This window comes from Pelophylax lessonae (genome assembly GCF_965119305.1).
Source record: "Pelophylax lessonae genome assembly, chromosome: 12".
Lineage (NCBI taxonomy): Eukaryota > Metazoa > Chordata > Amphibia > Anura > Ranidae > Pelophylax > Pelophylax lessonae.
The window spans coordinates 195,864,090-195,880,418 of NC_138779.1; the positions used below are offsets into that span (position 1 = coordinate 195,864,090).

Sequence of the window (16,329 nt, forward strand, 5' to 3'; positions counted from 1 at the left end):
CAGGAGACCTACTTACAATAAACACAATATTGCTGGGGACCCCAGTGGTTAGAGCGGGTTACATTAACATTTACAGTCATTGCTGGTTTGAGGCCTAGAGGCCCCAAATGTGAATATAGAACCTCCAGTTCCCAGAGTCTGTGTGTTTTGGGGATACATGAACTTGAATCAGAAACAAGACCATTCCACGGATCCCCCAGGCATTCACCTTCCAAAGAGTAGTGTTGCCTTAAATGCCAGGGCACATAGTCAGTGGGTAAGAGGCTTCCAGTCCTTTCCAAAAGCCCCTGTCCCGGTTAGGTCTGTCACACACAGATCACACACAGATCCACATCTATGGGTTGCCTGCATGCAGCTCAAAGATGGATATTCATGCAGCAGACAGCGGTTAAGGTCGGAGAATGGGTCTGATCACACATCTGATTGGGGTGTCAAAGTGATTGTAAAGGGAAAAATAAAATAAAAAAAGGCTGCAATCACCTATTACACGCTGGGCTTGTATGGTGTGTGGTGGCTGAGATTTTTCTCTATCTGTTTTATGGAATACATGGAGTCAGCGCAGACTCCTAGCCTTATCTGCACCCTCACTGGAACACACGGAATAGACATAGATGCCGGAGCGCAGACCTTAAATTCGATTTAGGTTCACAGGCCTGGAAGTGTTACACTTATACATTATTCAGTGATCATGCTCTTAACATGAATATTACATGTGCATCTAGAAAACATTAGAATATCATCAAAACTTTATTTATTTCAGTAAATCAATTCAAAAAGTGAAACTTATATACAGTATTATATAGATTTGTTACACACAGAGTGATATATTTCAAGAATTTCTTTATTTTAATTTTGATGACTATGGCTTACAGCTAGTGAAAACCCAAATTTCAGTATTTCAGAAAATTAGAATATTGTGAAAAAGTTCAATATTGTAGACTCATGGTGTCACACTATACTCAATGAATTAACTCAATTCACCTGTAAAGGTTTCCTGAGCTTTTAAATGGTCTCTCAGTCTGGTTCAGTAGGTTACACAATCATGTAATCATGGGGAAGACTGCTGACTTGACAGTTTCCAGAAGACAATCATTGACACCCTTGCAGCCTTGAGAGGATTGTGAAGCAAAGGCCATTCCAGAATTTGGGGGAGATTCACAAGGAGAGAACTTGGGCTGGTGTCAGTGCTTCAAGAGCCACCACGCACAGACATATCCAGGACATGGGCTACAACTGTCGCATTCCCTGTGTCAAGCCACTCCTGAACCGGAGTCAACGCCAGAAGTGTTTTACCTGGGCTAAGGAGAAAAAGGACTGGACTGTGTTGCTCAGTGGTCCAAAGTTCTCTTTTCAGATAAAATTTAATTTTGTATTCCATTAGGAAATCAAGGTCCCAGAGTTTGGAGGAAAAGTGGAGAGGTACAGAAACAAAGCTGCATGAGGTCCAGTGTGAAGTTTCCACAGTCAGTGATGATTTTGGGAGCCATGTCATCTGCAGGTGTTGTTGGTCCACTGTGTTTTATCAAGTCCAAAGTCAGCGCAACCCTCTTGGCCAGCAAACTCGCCTGACCTAAACCCCATAGAGAATCTGTGGGGTGTTGTCAAGAGGAAGATGAGAGACACCAAACCCAACAATGCAGATACGCTGAAGGCCGCTATCAAAGCAACCTGGGCTTCCATAACACCTCAGCAGTGCCACAGGCTGATCGCCCCCATGCCTTGCCACATTGATGAAGTAACTCATTGAAAAGGAGCCCCGACCAAGTATTGAGTGCATATTATACTGTACATGCACATACTTTTCAGTAAGCCAACATTTCTGTATTAAAAATCTTTTTTTATTGGTCTTATATAATATTATAATTTTCTGAGATACTATATTTTGGGTTTTCACTACATTTTTAGATGTACCTGTATACAGTATAATATGCTAGATGGACTATGTTTTAACTAAATAGAGCACAATATATTTATATAGTATCTTAAAAAAAGTAAGTACACCCCTCACATTTTTGTAAATATTTTATTATATATTTTCATGTGACAACACTGAAAAAATTACACTTTTCTACAATGTAAAGTAGTGAGTGTACAGCTTGTATAACAGTGTAAATTTGCTGTCGCATCAAAATAACTCAACACACAGCCATTAATGTCTAAACCTCTGGCAACAAAAGTGAGTACAACCCTAAGTGAAATATGTCCAAATTGGGCCCAAAGTGTCAATATTTTCTATGGCCACCATTATTTTCCAGCACTGCCCTAACCCTCTTGAGCATGGAGTTCACCAGAGCTTCACAGGTTGCCACTGGAGTCCTCTTCCACTCCTCCATGACGACATCACGGAGCTGGTGGATGTTAGAGACCTTGTGCTCCTCCACCTTCCATTTGAGGATGCCCCACAGATACTCAATAGGATTTAGGTCTGGAGACATGCTTGACCAGTCCCTCACCTTTACCCTCAGCTTCTTTAGCAAGGCAGTGGTCGTCTTTGAGGTGTTATGTTTGAATATTGCCCTGTGGCCCAGTCTCCGAAGGGAGGGGATCGTGCTCTGCTCCAGTATGTCACAGTACATGTTGGCATTCATGGTTCCCTCAATGAACTGTAGCTCCCCAGTGCTGGCAACACTCATGCAGCCCTAGACCATGACACTCCCACCATCATGCTTGACTGTAGGCAAGACACACTTGTTTTTGTACTCCTCATCTGGTTGTTGCCACACACGCTTGTTCTCATCAGACCACAGGGCATGGTTCCAGTAATCCATGTCCTTACACTGCTTGTCTTCAGCAAACTGTTTGCAGGCTTTCTTGTGCATCGTCTTTAGAAGAGGCTTCCTTCTGGGATGACAGCCATGCAGACCAATTTGATGCAGTGTACGGCGTATGGTCTGAGCACTGACAGGCTGACCCACCACCCCTTCAACCTCTGCAGCAATGCTGGCAGCACTCATACTTGTATTTCCCAAAGACAACCTCTGGATATGATGCTGAGCACGTGCACTCAACTACTTTGGTCGACCATGAGGAGGCCTATTCTGAGATGAACCTGTCTTGTTAAACCGCTGTATAGTCTTGGCTAGCATGCTGCAGGTCAGTTTCAGGGTCTTGGCAATCTTCTTATAGCCTAGGCCATCTTTATGTAGAGCAACAATTCTTTTTTTCAGATCCTCAGAGAGTTCTTTGCCATGAGGTGCCATGTTGAACTTCCAGTGACCAGTATGAGAGAGTGAGAGCGATAACACCAAATTTAACACTCCTGCTCCCCATTCACACTTGAGACCTTGTATCACTAACGAGTCAAATGACACTGGGGAGAGAAAATAACTAATTGGGCCCAATTTGGATATTTTCACCTTGGGGTGTACTCACTTTTGTTGCCAGCGGTTTAGACCTTAATGGCTGTGTGTTGAGGTATTTTAAGGGGACAGCAAATTTACACTGTTATATAAGCTGTTCACTCCCTACTTTACATTGTAGCAAAGTGTCAATTATTCAGTGTTGTCACATGAAAAGACATAATAAAATATTTTCAAAAATGTGAGGGGTGTACTCATTTTTGTGTGTATATATATATGTATGTGTGTGTGTGTGTATATATATATATATATATATATATATATATATATATATATATATATATATATATTGCAATGGTGACCCTTTACATTTACCTTTCCATAGACAACATTGCCTTTTCCAGAATGTTGCCTGGAATACAATTTTCAGTATGAACCAGTTAAGGAGTAAGTATATTACTATAGTAGTAATATAAAGTGAAGGAATAAAGTAATAGTTGATTTATTCTACAGATCCATAGGTCATACCTAAAGAGGGGCAAATGTGGAAAAAATATGGGCAAAGGGATTTGGGTCCAGACATGGGTCTGTCTTTCTAAATAGGAACATTTGGGCACTATTCATAGTCAAAGGTTAAGTACAGAATGGCAAACGATAATATATGGACAAACTCATGTTTCTTGCCAGTATGTGAATATTTACATATTACATTTAATGACAAGTTACATTTAATATTAAGAGCCTTTTCATATGTGTATAATAAAAGGTCAAAACAATTTTTACTAATATATATAAAAAAAAAAAAAAGTATATGTTGTTTTATTAAATTATTTTTGTCAGCCAATGGGGGACCAGCTTTCCATGATAGGTGGAGTCCAGGCATCATATACTGTATATACACACAACAAAGTCTCCCAGCTCTCTATACCAAACATTTGCATCCAGACCTACAAAGATGTTCTTTGTTGTGAGCCTCCTCCTACTGTGTGGTGGAATCTCTGCCGCTGGAGGTAAGTCCCCTCTCCCTTCCCATCTCCTTCCACCTCAAGGGGAGGTCAGATACTCGTGTTTATCTACTACAGTAGTCACAGCAGTCATCTGCAATTATACTTTTTAAAGGCAATCAGAATTCAGTTTTTGACAGCTTGCAATGGGCAGACTAGTTTTATTGATTTTTAAATTGACTTGAGTTACTGCACTTAATTGCTTTTTGAACTGTTATTGCTTCTCTTAAAGGATAAGTGTTGTGCCTTTTGAACCATTTTTGTACTTGCAGAGTCAGAGTTGTGATTATTTTCTTTTTTAATAAGAATAACAGGCATAATGCGTTCATACCTGTACCTGTTTATGTTTGATTTCATATGACATGGAGAGAGTGAAACAAAGGAGAGAAAAAGGAGAGAGGGAGAGAGGAGGAGAAAGAGAGAAAGAGGAAAGGAGAGAGAGAGAGAGAGAGAAAGAGAGAGAGAAAGAGAGGAGGAGAGAAAGATGAATCTTGATATATATATATATATATATATATATATATATATATATATATATACACACACACACACTATTTTGTCTGGGACCATTTTGCACTAAACTTCTCGAATGTATTCTGTTGTTGGGCAATCACTTCCTCCATCCTCATAAAATAACAAATCTTTGCCATCCATTCCCACACCTGTAGGGGTTTAGTCAGGGGCGTAACTACAGGGGTTGCAGGGGGTGCAATTGCAACCGGGCCCCATGCTCCAGGGGGCCTGCGCAGCTCCCCTGTACACCTGGATAGGAGGGCCAGTGGGGGCAGCATGTAGAGAAATCACTGTCCTCCTTTTTCCTCCTGCAGGAGGAAAATGAAGGCGATTGGTTCTTCTGTATGCTGCCCCCACCACTCCTCCCATCCAGTTCACTTGTGTTCTGCTGTCTTTGCAGGACTTGTGAAAGGGTCCCACTGCGTAATAAAGGGCCCCGCAATGAGAGTAGAGTAAAGGGTCCAAAGATCAGTGGGAAGAGCCCCAGGCTTGAAGGGAAGGGCCCGGCCAGGGGTCTGGGGGGCCCTTCATGGTTTCTTGCACCGGGGCCCTGAAGGTTCTAGTTACGCTTCTGGGTTTAGTGGATTGGCAATGTACAGGAATTAGGATTCTAGCTGCACACAGAAAGAACCTGAGTGGTGATTTCCTAATTGAGGACATGGAGCCAGAGATTACCAAAAGCAAGACCATCTCTGGGGTCCACTTAAGGATGGTTGACATTTCTTTGTTTGATATCTGCTCTACTGCTTCCCAATTTTCTATTTAATTAATGGGCAATTCCACCATTAATGCAGATAAGTGCCTGCCCCCACTATATGTCTCCAACATGCCCTTGGGTTTAGGGCAGATATCTGGATAAATCTGTGTGGGGATCTTTACCAGCAACTTAACATTTTATAGTTTCTTTCTTGCGCTATACTGGTCATATTTAATTTAGAGTTAGAATAATGCTTTTAGAAATATCTTCTTTTTATAGTGTGATCTTCAATTCCCTTTCCCTTTTATATTATATTCCAAAAAGTATTGGGACGCCTGCCTTTACAGGCACATGAACTTTAATGACATCCCAGTCTTAAGCCCCGTACACACGCGTCGAAAATTGGCAGGGAATTTTCGTCCGACGACCGATCTGCCGATTTTCGGCTTGTTAGTATGATGCTTCTGACAACCAACTCCGACTTTTCGGGCGAAAAAAATCTGGTGTGCAGGCTATAAAATTTTTGTTGGCCGTCAACACAACAGCCGATTTTCGTGCAGTCAGTACAGATTTCGACAGGGAAAAATCTGATGAGCAAGTCTGGGCATGCTCAGTGAAGAAAGAACACAAAGAAAACAACCCAACACATGACATCACTTCTGAAGTAGAATTTTGTTGGGCGAGAAAGTTCGTGTGCAGTCTAGGCACATTCCAACCAACAAAACACAACTCTGGAAAAAGACGGACGATCGTCGGCCGATAATAGTTGCGTGTGTACAGGGCTTTAGTCTGTAGGGTTCAATATTGAGTGGGCCCACCCTTTGCAGCAATAACAGCTTCAACCCTTCCTAGAAAGCTGTCCACGAGGTTTAGGAGTGTGTCTGGGAATGTTTGACCATTCTTCCAGAAGTTAATTTGTGAGGTCAGGCACTGATGTGGACTAGAAGGTCTGGCTCGCAGTCTCTGCTCTAATTCATCCCAAAGGTGTTCTATTGGGTTTAGGTCAGAACTCTATGCAGGCCAGTCAGGTTCCTCCACCCCAAACTCGCTCAGCCATGTCTTCATGGAACTTGCTTTGTGCACTGGTTCAAATCATTTGGTGGAGGGGGGGATTATGGTGTGGGGTTGTTTTTCAGGGGTTGGGCTTGGCCCCTAAGTTCTAGTGAAGGGAACTCCTAAGGCATCAGCATACCAAGACATTTTAGACAATTTCATGCTGCTCCCCACTTTTTAAGAACAGTTTTTGGATGGCCCCTTCCTGTTCCAACAAGACTGCTCACCAGTGCCCCTCTCTCCCTTTGTTGGTCAGAATAGAGGAGATTATATGAGAAAGAAATGTTATTTTCCCTGAGATTCATATCTGCTCGAAGGCCATGGATAGAACCAAGCTACTCTCTGTATCATTTGTAGGATAAAATAACTGCAAGAGGTTGTGAATGTCCCCCTTGTAGGCTTTGGAACATATGTGAAGGCTTGGTTGTTCACCAGTGTAAAAAAGTTGCAAATTCATATTCAGAGAGAAAGTCTGGATTCCCTAATATAAGTGTTTAGGATTGATTGTTTGAAGAGAGGTGATAATCAATTTAAACCTGCCTCAATGTTTTCAAGACCACTGGTGTAAAGAAGGATATTTTTGCAGTGGCAGGGGTATTGCTAAAGATGATTTTCAGGGTAAGGCAGATATTAATTTTGGGTACACGTTACATTCTATTGTAACCCACAAGTTAACATGGGATGTGTCAAACCAATCCGGTATGTGTGCCAGATGTTTTATAATATATCTCTGTATTAGGTAAATCTGCTTCATCTCGATCCTTTAGTCTAGTAAGGATTCTATAGAAGTCTGGGTGACACATCTCCATAGAAAGAAACATTTTATTGTCAATGTTGTCATCCTGGCAAAGACTGTTTTTGAAAGTGGAAAGGGGGCTGTCTGAAATTAATATAAAGAACCCGAATTAATTTTCAAAAGAGCAATCCTTCCAAACCACAATGTCTTTTCAACCACGATTGAAAGTTAGCGGACTAATCGTTCAGAATAGGTAAGTATAGACATCTTTCCTTTTTAGGCTGGGTTCATACTGATGCGGGTTTCCCTGCATCCAATTTTGCATCCAATTTGCATGACAGTAGAGTGCAACCAGCTCTCAATGGAGCCGGTTCACACACCTCTGAGCGGCCGCAGTCCTGTATGTCTTCTGGTCCGTTTCAGGTGTAAATTCAGCCAATAATTTGGACCTGATTTGCACCTGAAACGGTGAAAAGACACGCCCCGGACCCCTGCTGTGAGCCGCGGCCGCAGCTCGTGTGAACCCAGCCTTACAGGGCAGATAGAATAGCCTTATACTGGAGGTGGGATCCGATTTAAAGTGGTCCTAAAGTCTTAAAGTGATTGTAAACTACAGTATCATCTTGTAAAACAACCCATTCATAGAAATTAAAGGCAAAACATTTTTGTATAGATATAAAAAACATTATAAATATCTTTTTTCCCCCGATTTATAAATGATCACATTTCCTCTGTTCTCAAGTGCATAAAAGCTGGGGGGGGAAGGAGAAGCAGAAGTACACTGATCTTTAGGCTACGTTCACATGTGGGCATAGCGGAAATCATTGCAAATCGCGGGACGCCTGTGTGATGCCCGTGATTTGCAATGGAACCCGACATGCTGTGCGATGTTGCCGCGATTTCCACCTGCCGAATCGCGGCAACACCGCGCAAACAGAATCGCGGGACGCATGACGCCCAAAAAAGGTACAAGAGCTTCTTTTGCGCGTCATGCGTCCCGCGATTCTGTCAGCACACCCTTTGCGCATGTCTATGCAAATACAATGAGTGATTTAGCAGGTATATTAACTGCTAAAAAAGTGATACTGTCTAATCTGACTTCCACTTAAAGGGAAATGCCTTTCGAACAGGATAATTCTTTGTATAACAATGTCACAGATAAAGCTGCAGTTATTTGTAAGTTAGCCTTATAATTACTACTGAATCTTCCATATTTTTTGCATATATGTATTATCTTATTAAGGGTTTTTCTCTGGTTCAGATTTTCAGTGCACACTAATCCCGGGAAAATTGAAACAGATTGATGCCGGCGCTGGTGAAGTGTACGGTGTGAGCGATAATGATGACATTTACAGATGGGAAAACAATACCTGGATCCAAATTCCTGGAAAGCTCACCCATGTTTCTGTTGGACCCGCTGGAGTTTGGGGTGTGAACAGAGCCAACGTCATCTATAAGATCCAAGGCAATGACTGGATGTCTTTATCAGGTAATTATTCATATCCGATGTGTAATTTATCTTTGATAAAATATGAATAATAAAAGGTGGAAATATAATTATATCATCTACATAATATTGAAATATTCGACATTGCTTTAGAAAGTACATGGAGGCATTAATATCATTCTTTAAAAAAAACGAAATCCACAGAATTTTTACCTTTTTTTTTTTTAACCTTCTGGACTCCTGAGTCTGGCCGGACCCTGGAGCTGCAAATGTTGATTTAACCACTTGCCGACCGCCAGTAGTACATATACTGTGGTAGGTCGGCTCTGTCCCATGAAATTACGTAACTATACGTCCCTTCGCGAGATCACTAGTGGAGGTGTGCGCACGAGCCGATTGGCCACGGGGGGAGCCAATCAGCGGATCCGCCGGGCACACCCGATCGCTCCCTGTGGAGACAGAACGGCAGTCTGCTGTTTTAAACACATCAGCAGTGGCGGCTGGTGCTCGGTAATTCGGGGGGGGGCAAACCAACGCACCCCCCGGACGGCCTGCCTCCTTACCTCCTCCTTCCTCCTGTCCAACCGGGGAGTGCTGGATGGCTGAGCCGCTGTGTTTCTCCTCTAGCCGTGTGTCTCCTCCCTCTTCATGGCCAGTGGCCAGTAAGATCGCTTCACCTTTTGGCCAATTGGGAAAGGGGTCTCACAACCCTCTTCCTGATTGGCTGGGAGGAGAATCAGTGTGAGAATTGCGAATATTTATTCACTATTGCCATACAACTGGGTGGGCTCAGGGCACGGTGCTCTGCACTCCGAGCCCACCCTTTTTTGAAGCCTGAGAGCCTCTGGCTCTAATCACGTGCTTAAAAAAAAAAAAAATCCCCCATTGGAATGTATGCATCCGGCATCCTGCATGTAGATTAGGGGCCGAATGCATGTATAGGGGCGCCCCTAATTGGACGGGCCGCCCCTGCACGTCGGACCGCTGTTTTGTCAGTAATGAACACAGAGATCCTGTGTCCCTCCTATTTGGAAACACAGGTCTCTATGTTCATTCAGTAAATACAACCCCCAGAAAGATAGAAAGCACCACCCAGGGCAGTGATGGCGTACCTTGGCACCCCCAGATGTTTTGGAACTGCAATTCCCATGATGCTTATGCACTCTGCAGTGTAGTTAAGCATCATGGGAAATGTAGTTCTAAAACACCTGGGGTGCCAAGGTTCGCCATCACTGCCCTAGGGACACATTTAACCCTTTGATCCCTCCATAAAGAGTACCTGTCACTGCTTAGTACTGGCTTAGTACTGTCACAAAGGATGTTTACATCCCATTCTCTTTTTTAATATTATTTTTTAATATGAATGTCGCTTGGTTCATAGCTGCACCAGCTTTAGAAATACGTGTTCAGGGTTTGCTCCCCCAACTTTTTGCTTGTTTAATATGTGAAGGATATATAACAGAAGACCATAGCATAATCCCGTAATGTATTGAAAAAGGTTTATTGAACGTCTTTTGATGACAAAACGCGTCGGTGGCACCAGACGCAACGTCCACACGCCCCGATACGTGCCGGCCTACTTCCTGTATACTGGTTGGAAACCCACAGTCCTGTTTTATCGATGTGCCTGCTTGTATCGTCTTATTTGTAAGTAGAATGTTAAATAAACCTTTTTCAATACATTACGGGATTACGCTATGGTCTTCTGTCATATATCCTTTACATATGCTGAGGCTATCTCATTCATTTGAGTGGCCATATTGCTCTGGTAAGCTGCTTCCCAACACCTTACACAGTGGTGTCCCCCTACCTGCACTTCCCTGTGGTGTCACAAGAAGGATACACTGTATGATTTTTGGATATCAATTGTGTTTTGGATACTCACATTCTCATCTTTCACTTTGTGGGACTTTCACTTGCACAATTGTTTTTTTCTTTGGACTTATCACATGCTATATTGCTGGTCATTTTTTATGATGTCTTTTGTAGTATTCATTTATGTACATTGATTAGCGCTACACTATATTTTTTATTTATGTTTATTGGATCACCGTCTGTGTCAGCAGCTTTTGTCCCCTTTCCCCCCTTCATTTACACCAGTCATATTTTTAGAGCAGCAATGATTGCTATTTTATTCTCTAGGGTCTCCACTAAAAACATATATATATATATATATATATATATATATATATATATATATATATTGGTGTAAAATCTTCTTTCATATTATGCAACAAAAAAAAATTGGGCTAACTTTACGTTTACTACTAAAACGGTCTCTACTAAAAATATATATATATCTTTTCTTGGTGTAACATCATCTTTCACATTATGCAAACAAAAAATTGGGCTAACTTTCCGTTTTTTTTTATTTGTTTTTAATTCATAAATGTGCATTTCTTCCAAAAGAAATTGCATTTGCAAGACCGCTGTGCAAATGCCGTGGTACATAAAATTATACAATAATTGCCATTTTATTCTCTAGGGTCTCTACTAAATATATATATATATATATATATATATATATATATATATATATATATATATATCTTTTCTTGGTGTAAAATCATCTTTCACAGTATGCAAAAAAAACTTTACGTTTACTACTAAAACGGTCTCTACTAAAAATATATATATATCTTTTCTTGGTGTAACATCATCTTTCACATTATGCAAACAAAAAATTGGGCTAACTTTAAGTTTTTTTGTTTTGTTTTTAATTCATGAAAGTGTATTTCTTCCAAAAAAAATTGCATTTGCAAGACAGCTGCGCAAATGCCGTGTTACATAAAATTATGCAATGATTGCCATTTTATTCTCTAGGGTCTCTACTAACAAGATATATATATATTTTCTTGGTGTAACATCATCTTTCACAGTATGCAAAAAAAAAAAATGGGCTAACTGTAAGTTTTTTTGTTTTGTTTTTAATTCATGAAAGTGCATTTCTTCCAAAAAAAAATTGCATTAGCAAGACCCCTGCGCAAATGCCGTGTTAAATAAAATTATACAATGATTGCTATTATATTCTCTAGGGTCTCTACTAAAAATATATATATCTTTTCTTGGTGTAAAATCATCTTTCACATTATGCAAAAAAAAAATTGGGCTAACTTTAAGTTTTTTTTGTTTTGTTTTTAATTCATGAAAGTGTATTTCTTCTAAAAACAAATTGCATTTGCAAGACAGCTGCGCAAATGCAGTGTTACATAAAATTATGCAATGATTGCCATTTTATTCTCTAGGGTCTCTGCTAATATATATATATATATATATATATATATATATATATATATATATATATACATATAATGTTTGGGGGTTCTAAGTCATTTTCTAGCAAAAAATACAAATTTTTTCTTTTTCTTTTTTTTTCTGATTTTAACTTGTAAACAACAAATGTCAAAAAAGACTAAGGCATTAAGGGATTAATCTTCTCTCTGTTATTACACTCAATTTAATGGGTCAATGTTTTGTTTTGTGTTTTTTTTCAACAGGGCTCTTCAAGCAGGTAGATGCTGGTGGCGATAAGTTCTTGGGTGGAGTGAGCAATAAGGACAACGCTCTCTGCTTGAGAAAGAGTTGCACAGTTTCAGGATCTTCTGCTGTATACTTCAACGAAATGGGTGAGGGATACAGTTATTACAGCTGTGGTCCAATGGGCTGCTGGGCAGTCGGAAGAAACAATCAGATTTACTTCCGCCACAATGTCAAGCCAACATCCTGCAAGGGAACCCTTTGGGAGCAAATTGAGGGCAAACTGACAATGATAGAGGTTGGCACAGATGGCTCTGTGCATGGCGTCAATCCAGAAGGCAACGTGTACAGAAGGTAATTTTTTTTTCCTATGTATACAGTAGCTTTAGGGCAATGTCTATATAAATGTTACTTTTGTAAAGAAGTGTCAGTGAAAAATCTTGAAGGTAAGTCAATTAGAAAAGTCCACTAGTTGTAACTCAGCAACTATTGTGTATGCTCACATCAGTGTTAGAGGTTTCTTGCCTTTTTGCTCTCTTTATTCAACTGAAATTGTACTTTTTGAACACTTAACATGGGCAATAAAACAGTTCTTCAGCCTTTCTACAAAGAACTGTAAAACGGAGTTCCAGCCTCAAAATCGAAAAAATCGATTTTGGGCTATCCGCTTGCTAAGGGCCACCTGAAAAAGAAATGGATGCTCCCAATTATGTTTTTTTTGGTCACTTACCTTGATATTGAAGAAAATATACTCACCTTCCTTCCACTTCCTCCCAGTTATGCGCAGTCACTTCCGGCTTGCGATGACTCCTGGGAGCTGAACGTCATCGCTCCCAGGAGACAATGCGCCTCGGGGGTGAAATTTAGATAAAAATACCCCCGGGACAGTCAGGGCTAGTACATTCCACATTCTTACATTCTTACCTGTAAGAAGAAATACTTACCTTGAAAAGTTCTTCTCCAGTGCTGCCATCTCAGGTGTGGGCAGCTGATGCCAGCGCGTCCTCTTCTGTGGCCTCTTCGGTGATGTCGGAGTCCCACAATGCACTGCACCGGCCCCGCTCGTCAGTTCCGGTGCAAGCACGGCATTCCCTGTTAAACAGCTTCAGAAGCTGTGCAGGGATGCCACTCCTGCATCGGAAGTGACGAGCGGGGCCGGTGCAGTGCATTGTGGGGCTCCGACGTCACCGAAGAGGCCACAGAAGAGGACGCGCTGGCTTCAGCTGCCCACACCTGAGATGGCAGCGCTGGAGTAGAACTTTTCAAGGTAAGTATTTCTTCTTACAAGTAAGAATGTAAAAATGTGGAATGAACTAGCCCTGACTGTCCCGGGGGTATTTTTATCTAAATTTGACCCCCGAGGCCGGAACTCCGCTTTAAAGTCAGCAACTATAAATACTGTAGCTGCTGACTTTTAATAAAAGGGCACTCATCTGTCCAGGGGTCCAGGGCAACGCTCACAAGAGTTGCTTTGTCCCCAGTCTTCAGGTACCGGTGCCAGCATGTTTACTGTGGGCAGAGAAGCTGTGACTCCTTGCTGCTTCGCAGCCTGCTGCCCACTGGGCATGCGTGAGTTGTGCTGCACTTTGTGAATGTGACCTGTCCCAGAAGGTTTGCGGGCGGGGGAGAACTTCCGGTAGCTATTCAAATTGAAGTGGGAGCGAGTACCTGTCACAACCAGGTACCCATTCCCTCCCCCCTAAAAATAGGTGCCAAAAAAGAGGAGAGCATAAAGCAGAACTTCCCTTTTAGGATGACGTTCCACTTTAAATGATACCCCCAGTGACCAAGGTTTTTTAACACTGACTATTTGGTCAGCCTGAAAATCTTATCCTAGTGATGGATTTCTAATTTGCTATGTTGGCTGGTATTCCATAAAATTTTCCTTAGAGGAAATGCTATTTTGAATATAATTTTTTTATGTTGTATAACTGAAAAAATATTTTTGTTTCAGGGAGGGAATCAGTGCCAAAAGCCCAACTGGAAAGTCCTGGATCATGCTAGATTTCTGTGCCACTTTCAAACACGTCACTTACGACAACGGCTATCTCTGGCTTCTCAACCCAGCTGGTGAAATCTATCGATGTGTAGAAACAGATAACTGATTTGGCCAAAACCACAAGACCAAGCAGAGCAATCTATAGTGTGTTCATTGGCACTTTTCCACTGCAAGTACCAGCTCGGCTCTACTCGGCCCTGCTTGGCCGGTTTGCTTTTCCACTGCTGGTACCGCATGGTACGGTGTTGGAACGGTTCGGTACGGTATGGTTTGCTTTTCCACTAAAGTAGTACTTAAGTTAAGTGGGTGGGATAACAACGGGGTGGGTGGGATTCTCTGACCAATCAGTGGCTAATAGTGACTGCATGCAAAGGATTGTGGGATATGGTACCGGGTATGGTACCTCTTGGAACCACAATCGTGGTGGTACTGTTTTTGAGAGCCGTACCGTTCGGTTCCATGCAGTGGAAAAGCGCCGCCGTACCGTACCGTACCGTACCGAACCGTTCCTACACTATACCATGCGGTACCAGCAGTGGAAAAGCACAAAAGCGACCCGAACCGTTCGGTTCCATGCAGTGGAAAAGCGCCATTAGTCTAGGTGACACAGACTGCTCCCAATCAATTAGCGTTTGGGTATTCTTATATTTCTGCAGTGATTTGCATTAGCACTAAAAGCATCTAATGCTAGCTAGAGCTTTCAATCAATCATATATCTGCATCTTGCTTTAAAAATGTTTGCATCAAATAAACTTTTTTTTTGGCAAATTGGTTTTTATTTGTCTTTATCATAGAAATATTGATAAACAAATTATTTGTCTCACTTCATCTGAGTCGAACTATCTCTAACTTGCAGCCAACAGGCTTCCTCTTCCACAGGCTGGGGGAGGGACAAGACCTATTAACCACTTGCCGACCGCTCACAGTAACACTACTGCGACAGCTCGGCTCCCCTGGGTCCAGCGACGTAGACCTACATCGCTGGACTCCTAGTGATCTCGGCGGCGTGCGCGCGCCGCCGGAAGCTCACTCACAGCTCACTCAGACCGGAGGAGGAGAGGCAGCGATTGCCGTCTCTCTTCCCCGATTGTCAGGGAAAGTGTGAGAAGATCCGCCTGCTTATGTAAACAAAGCAGGCGGATCTTCTCTATGACAGACAGGAGATCATAGGATTCAGCATAGCTGAACTTGCAATCTTTGTCTGTGTCACAGAACCCCCTCCCCCCCCCCCCCCACACACACATTGGTAAGCATGAGGCATACATTTAACCCCTTAATCACCAACAGTGTTAACCCCTTCCCTGCCAGTGTCATTATTACAGTAACAGTGCATATTTTTAGCACTGATTACTGTAGTAATGTCACTGGTCCCCCCAAAAATGTCAAAAATGTCAGTTAGGGGTCATATCTGTCCGCCGCAATGTCGCAGTCCCGCTAAAAATTGCAGATTGCCGCCATTATTGTAAAAAAAAAAAAAACAATAAAAATGATATAAATCTTTCCCGTAGTTAGTATACGCGATAACTTTTGCGCAAACCAATCAAAATACGCTTACTGCAATTTTTATTACCAAAAATATGTAGCAGAAAACAAATTGGCCTAAAATGTTAAAAAATTTTGATTTTTAAATATTTTGTTTTGGTAATGTTATTTTCTTTTTTAAAAATTATTTTTAAAAATCTCTTTTTTTGTTTATAGCACAAAAATTTAAAATCGCACAGGTGATCAAATACCCCCAAAAGAAAGCTCTATTTGTGGAAAAAAAAAAGTACATAAATTTTGTTTGGGTACAGCATAGCATGACTGCGCAATTGTCTGTTAAAGTAACGCAGTGCCGAATCTCAAAATATGGCCTGGTCAGGAAGGGTGTAAAATCTTCCGGTCTTAAAGTGGATAAAAATCGCTCATTGAGAATTTTTTTTGTCAAAGACATGTAGCTAAATACATTTTGGCCTAAATATATGACAACAATTGATCATATTGGATATTTTTTAACAGTCAAAGTAGAAAATGTAAATTTTTCACAAATTTTTCTTTATTAATATCGTAAAAAATAAAAAGCGCAGAGGTGATCAAATACCACCAAAAGAAAGCTCTGTTTGTG

At 41.4% G+C, this 16,329-nt stretch overlaps 2 protein-coding genes across 2 annotated transcripts in view; both read left to right on the plus strand.

Annotated features, from left to right (window-relative positions):
* The window catches only part of LOC309567684 (fish-egg lectin-like), a 102,101-nt gene that overhangs the window by 30,224 nt on the left and 55,548 nt on the right, over window positions 1-16,329 (plus strand). The gene's annotated exons all lie outside the window — the stretch shown is intronic.
* LOC309568325 (fish-egg lectin-like) lies at window positions 4,255-14,331 on the plus strand (the record flags this gene model as incomplete). The annotated part of the gene is made up of 4 exons (XM_082273988.1): window positions 4,255-4,309; window positions 8,564-8,791; window positions 12,247-12,580; window positions 14,181-14,331. 4 exons carry the CDS (start codon window positions 4,255-4,257, stop codon window positions 14,329-14,331), a joined length of 768 nt encoding a protein of 255 aa, XP_082130114.1.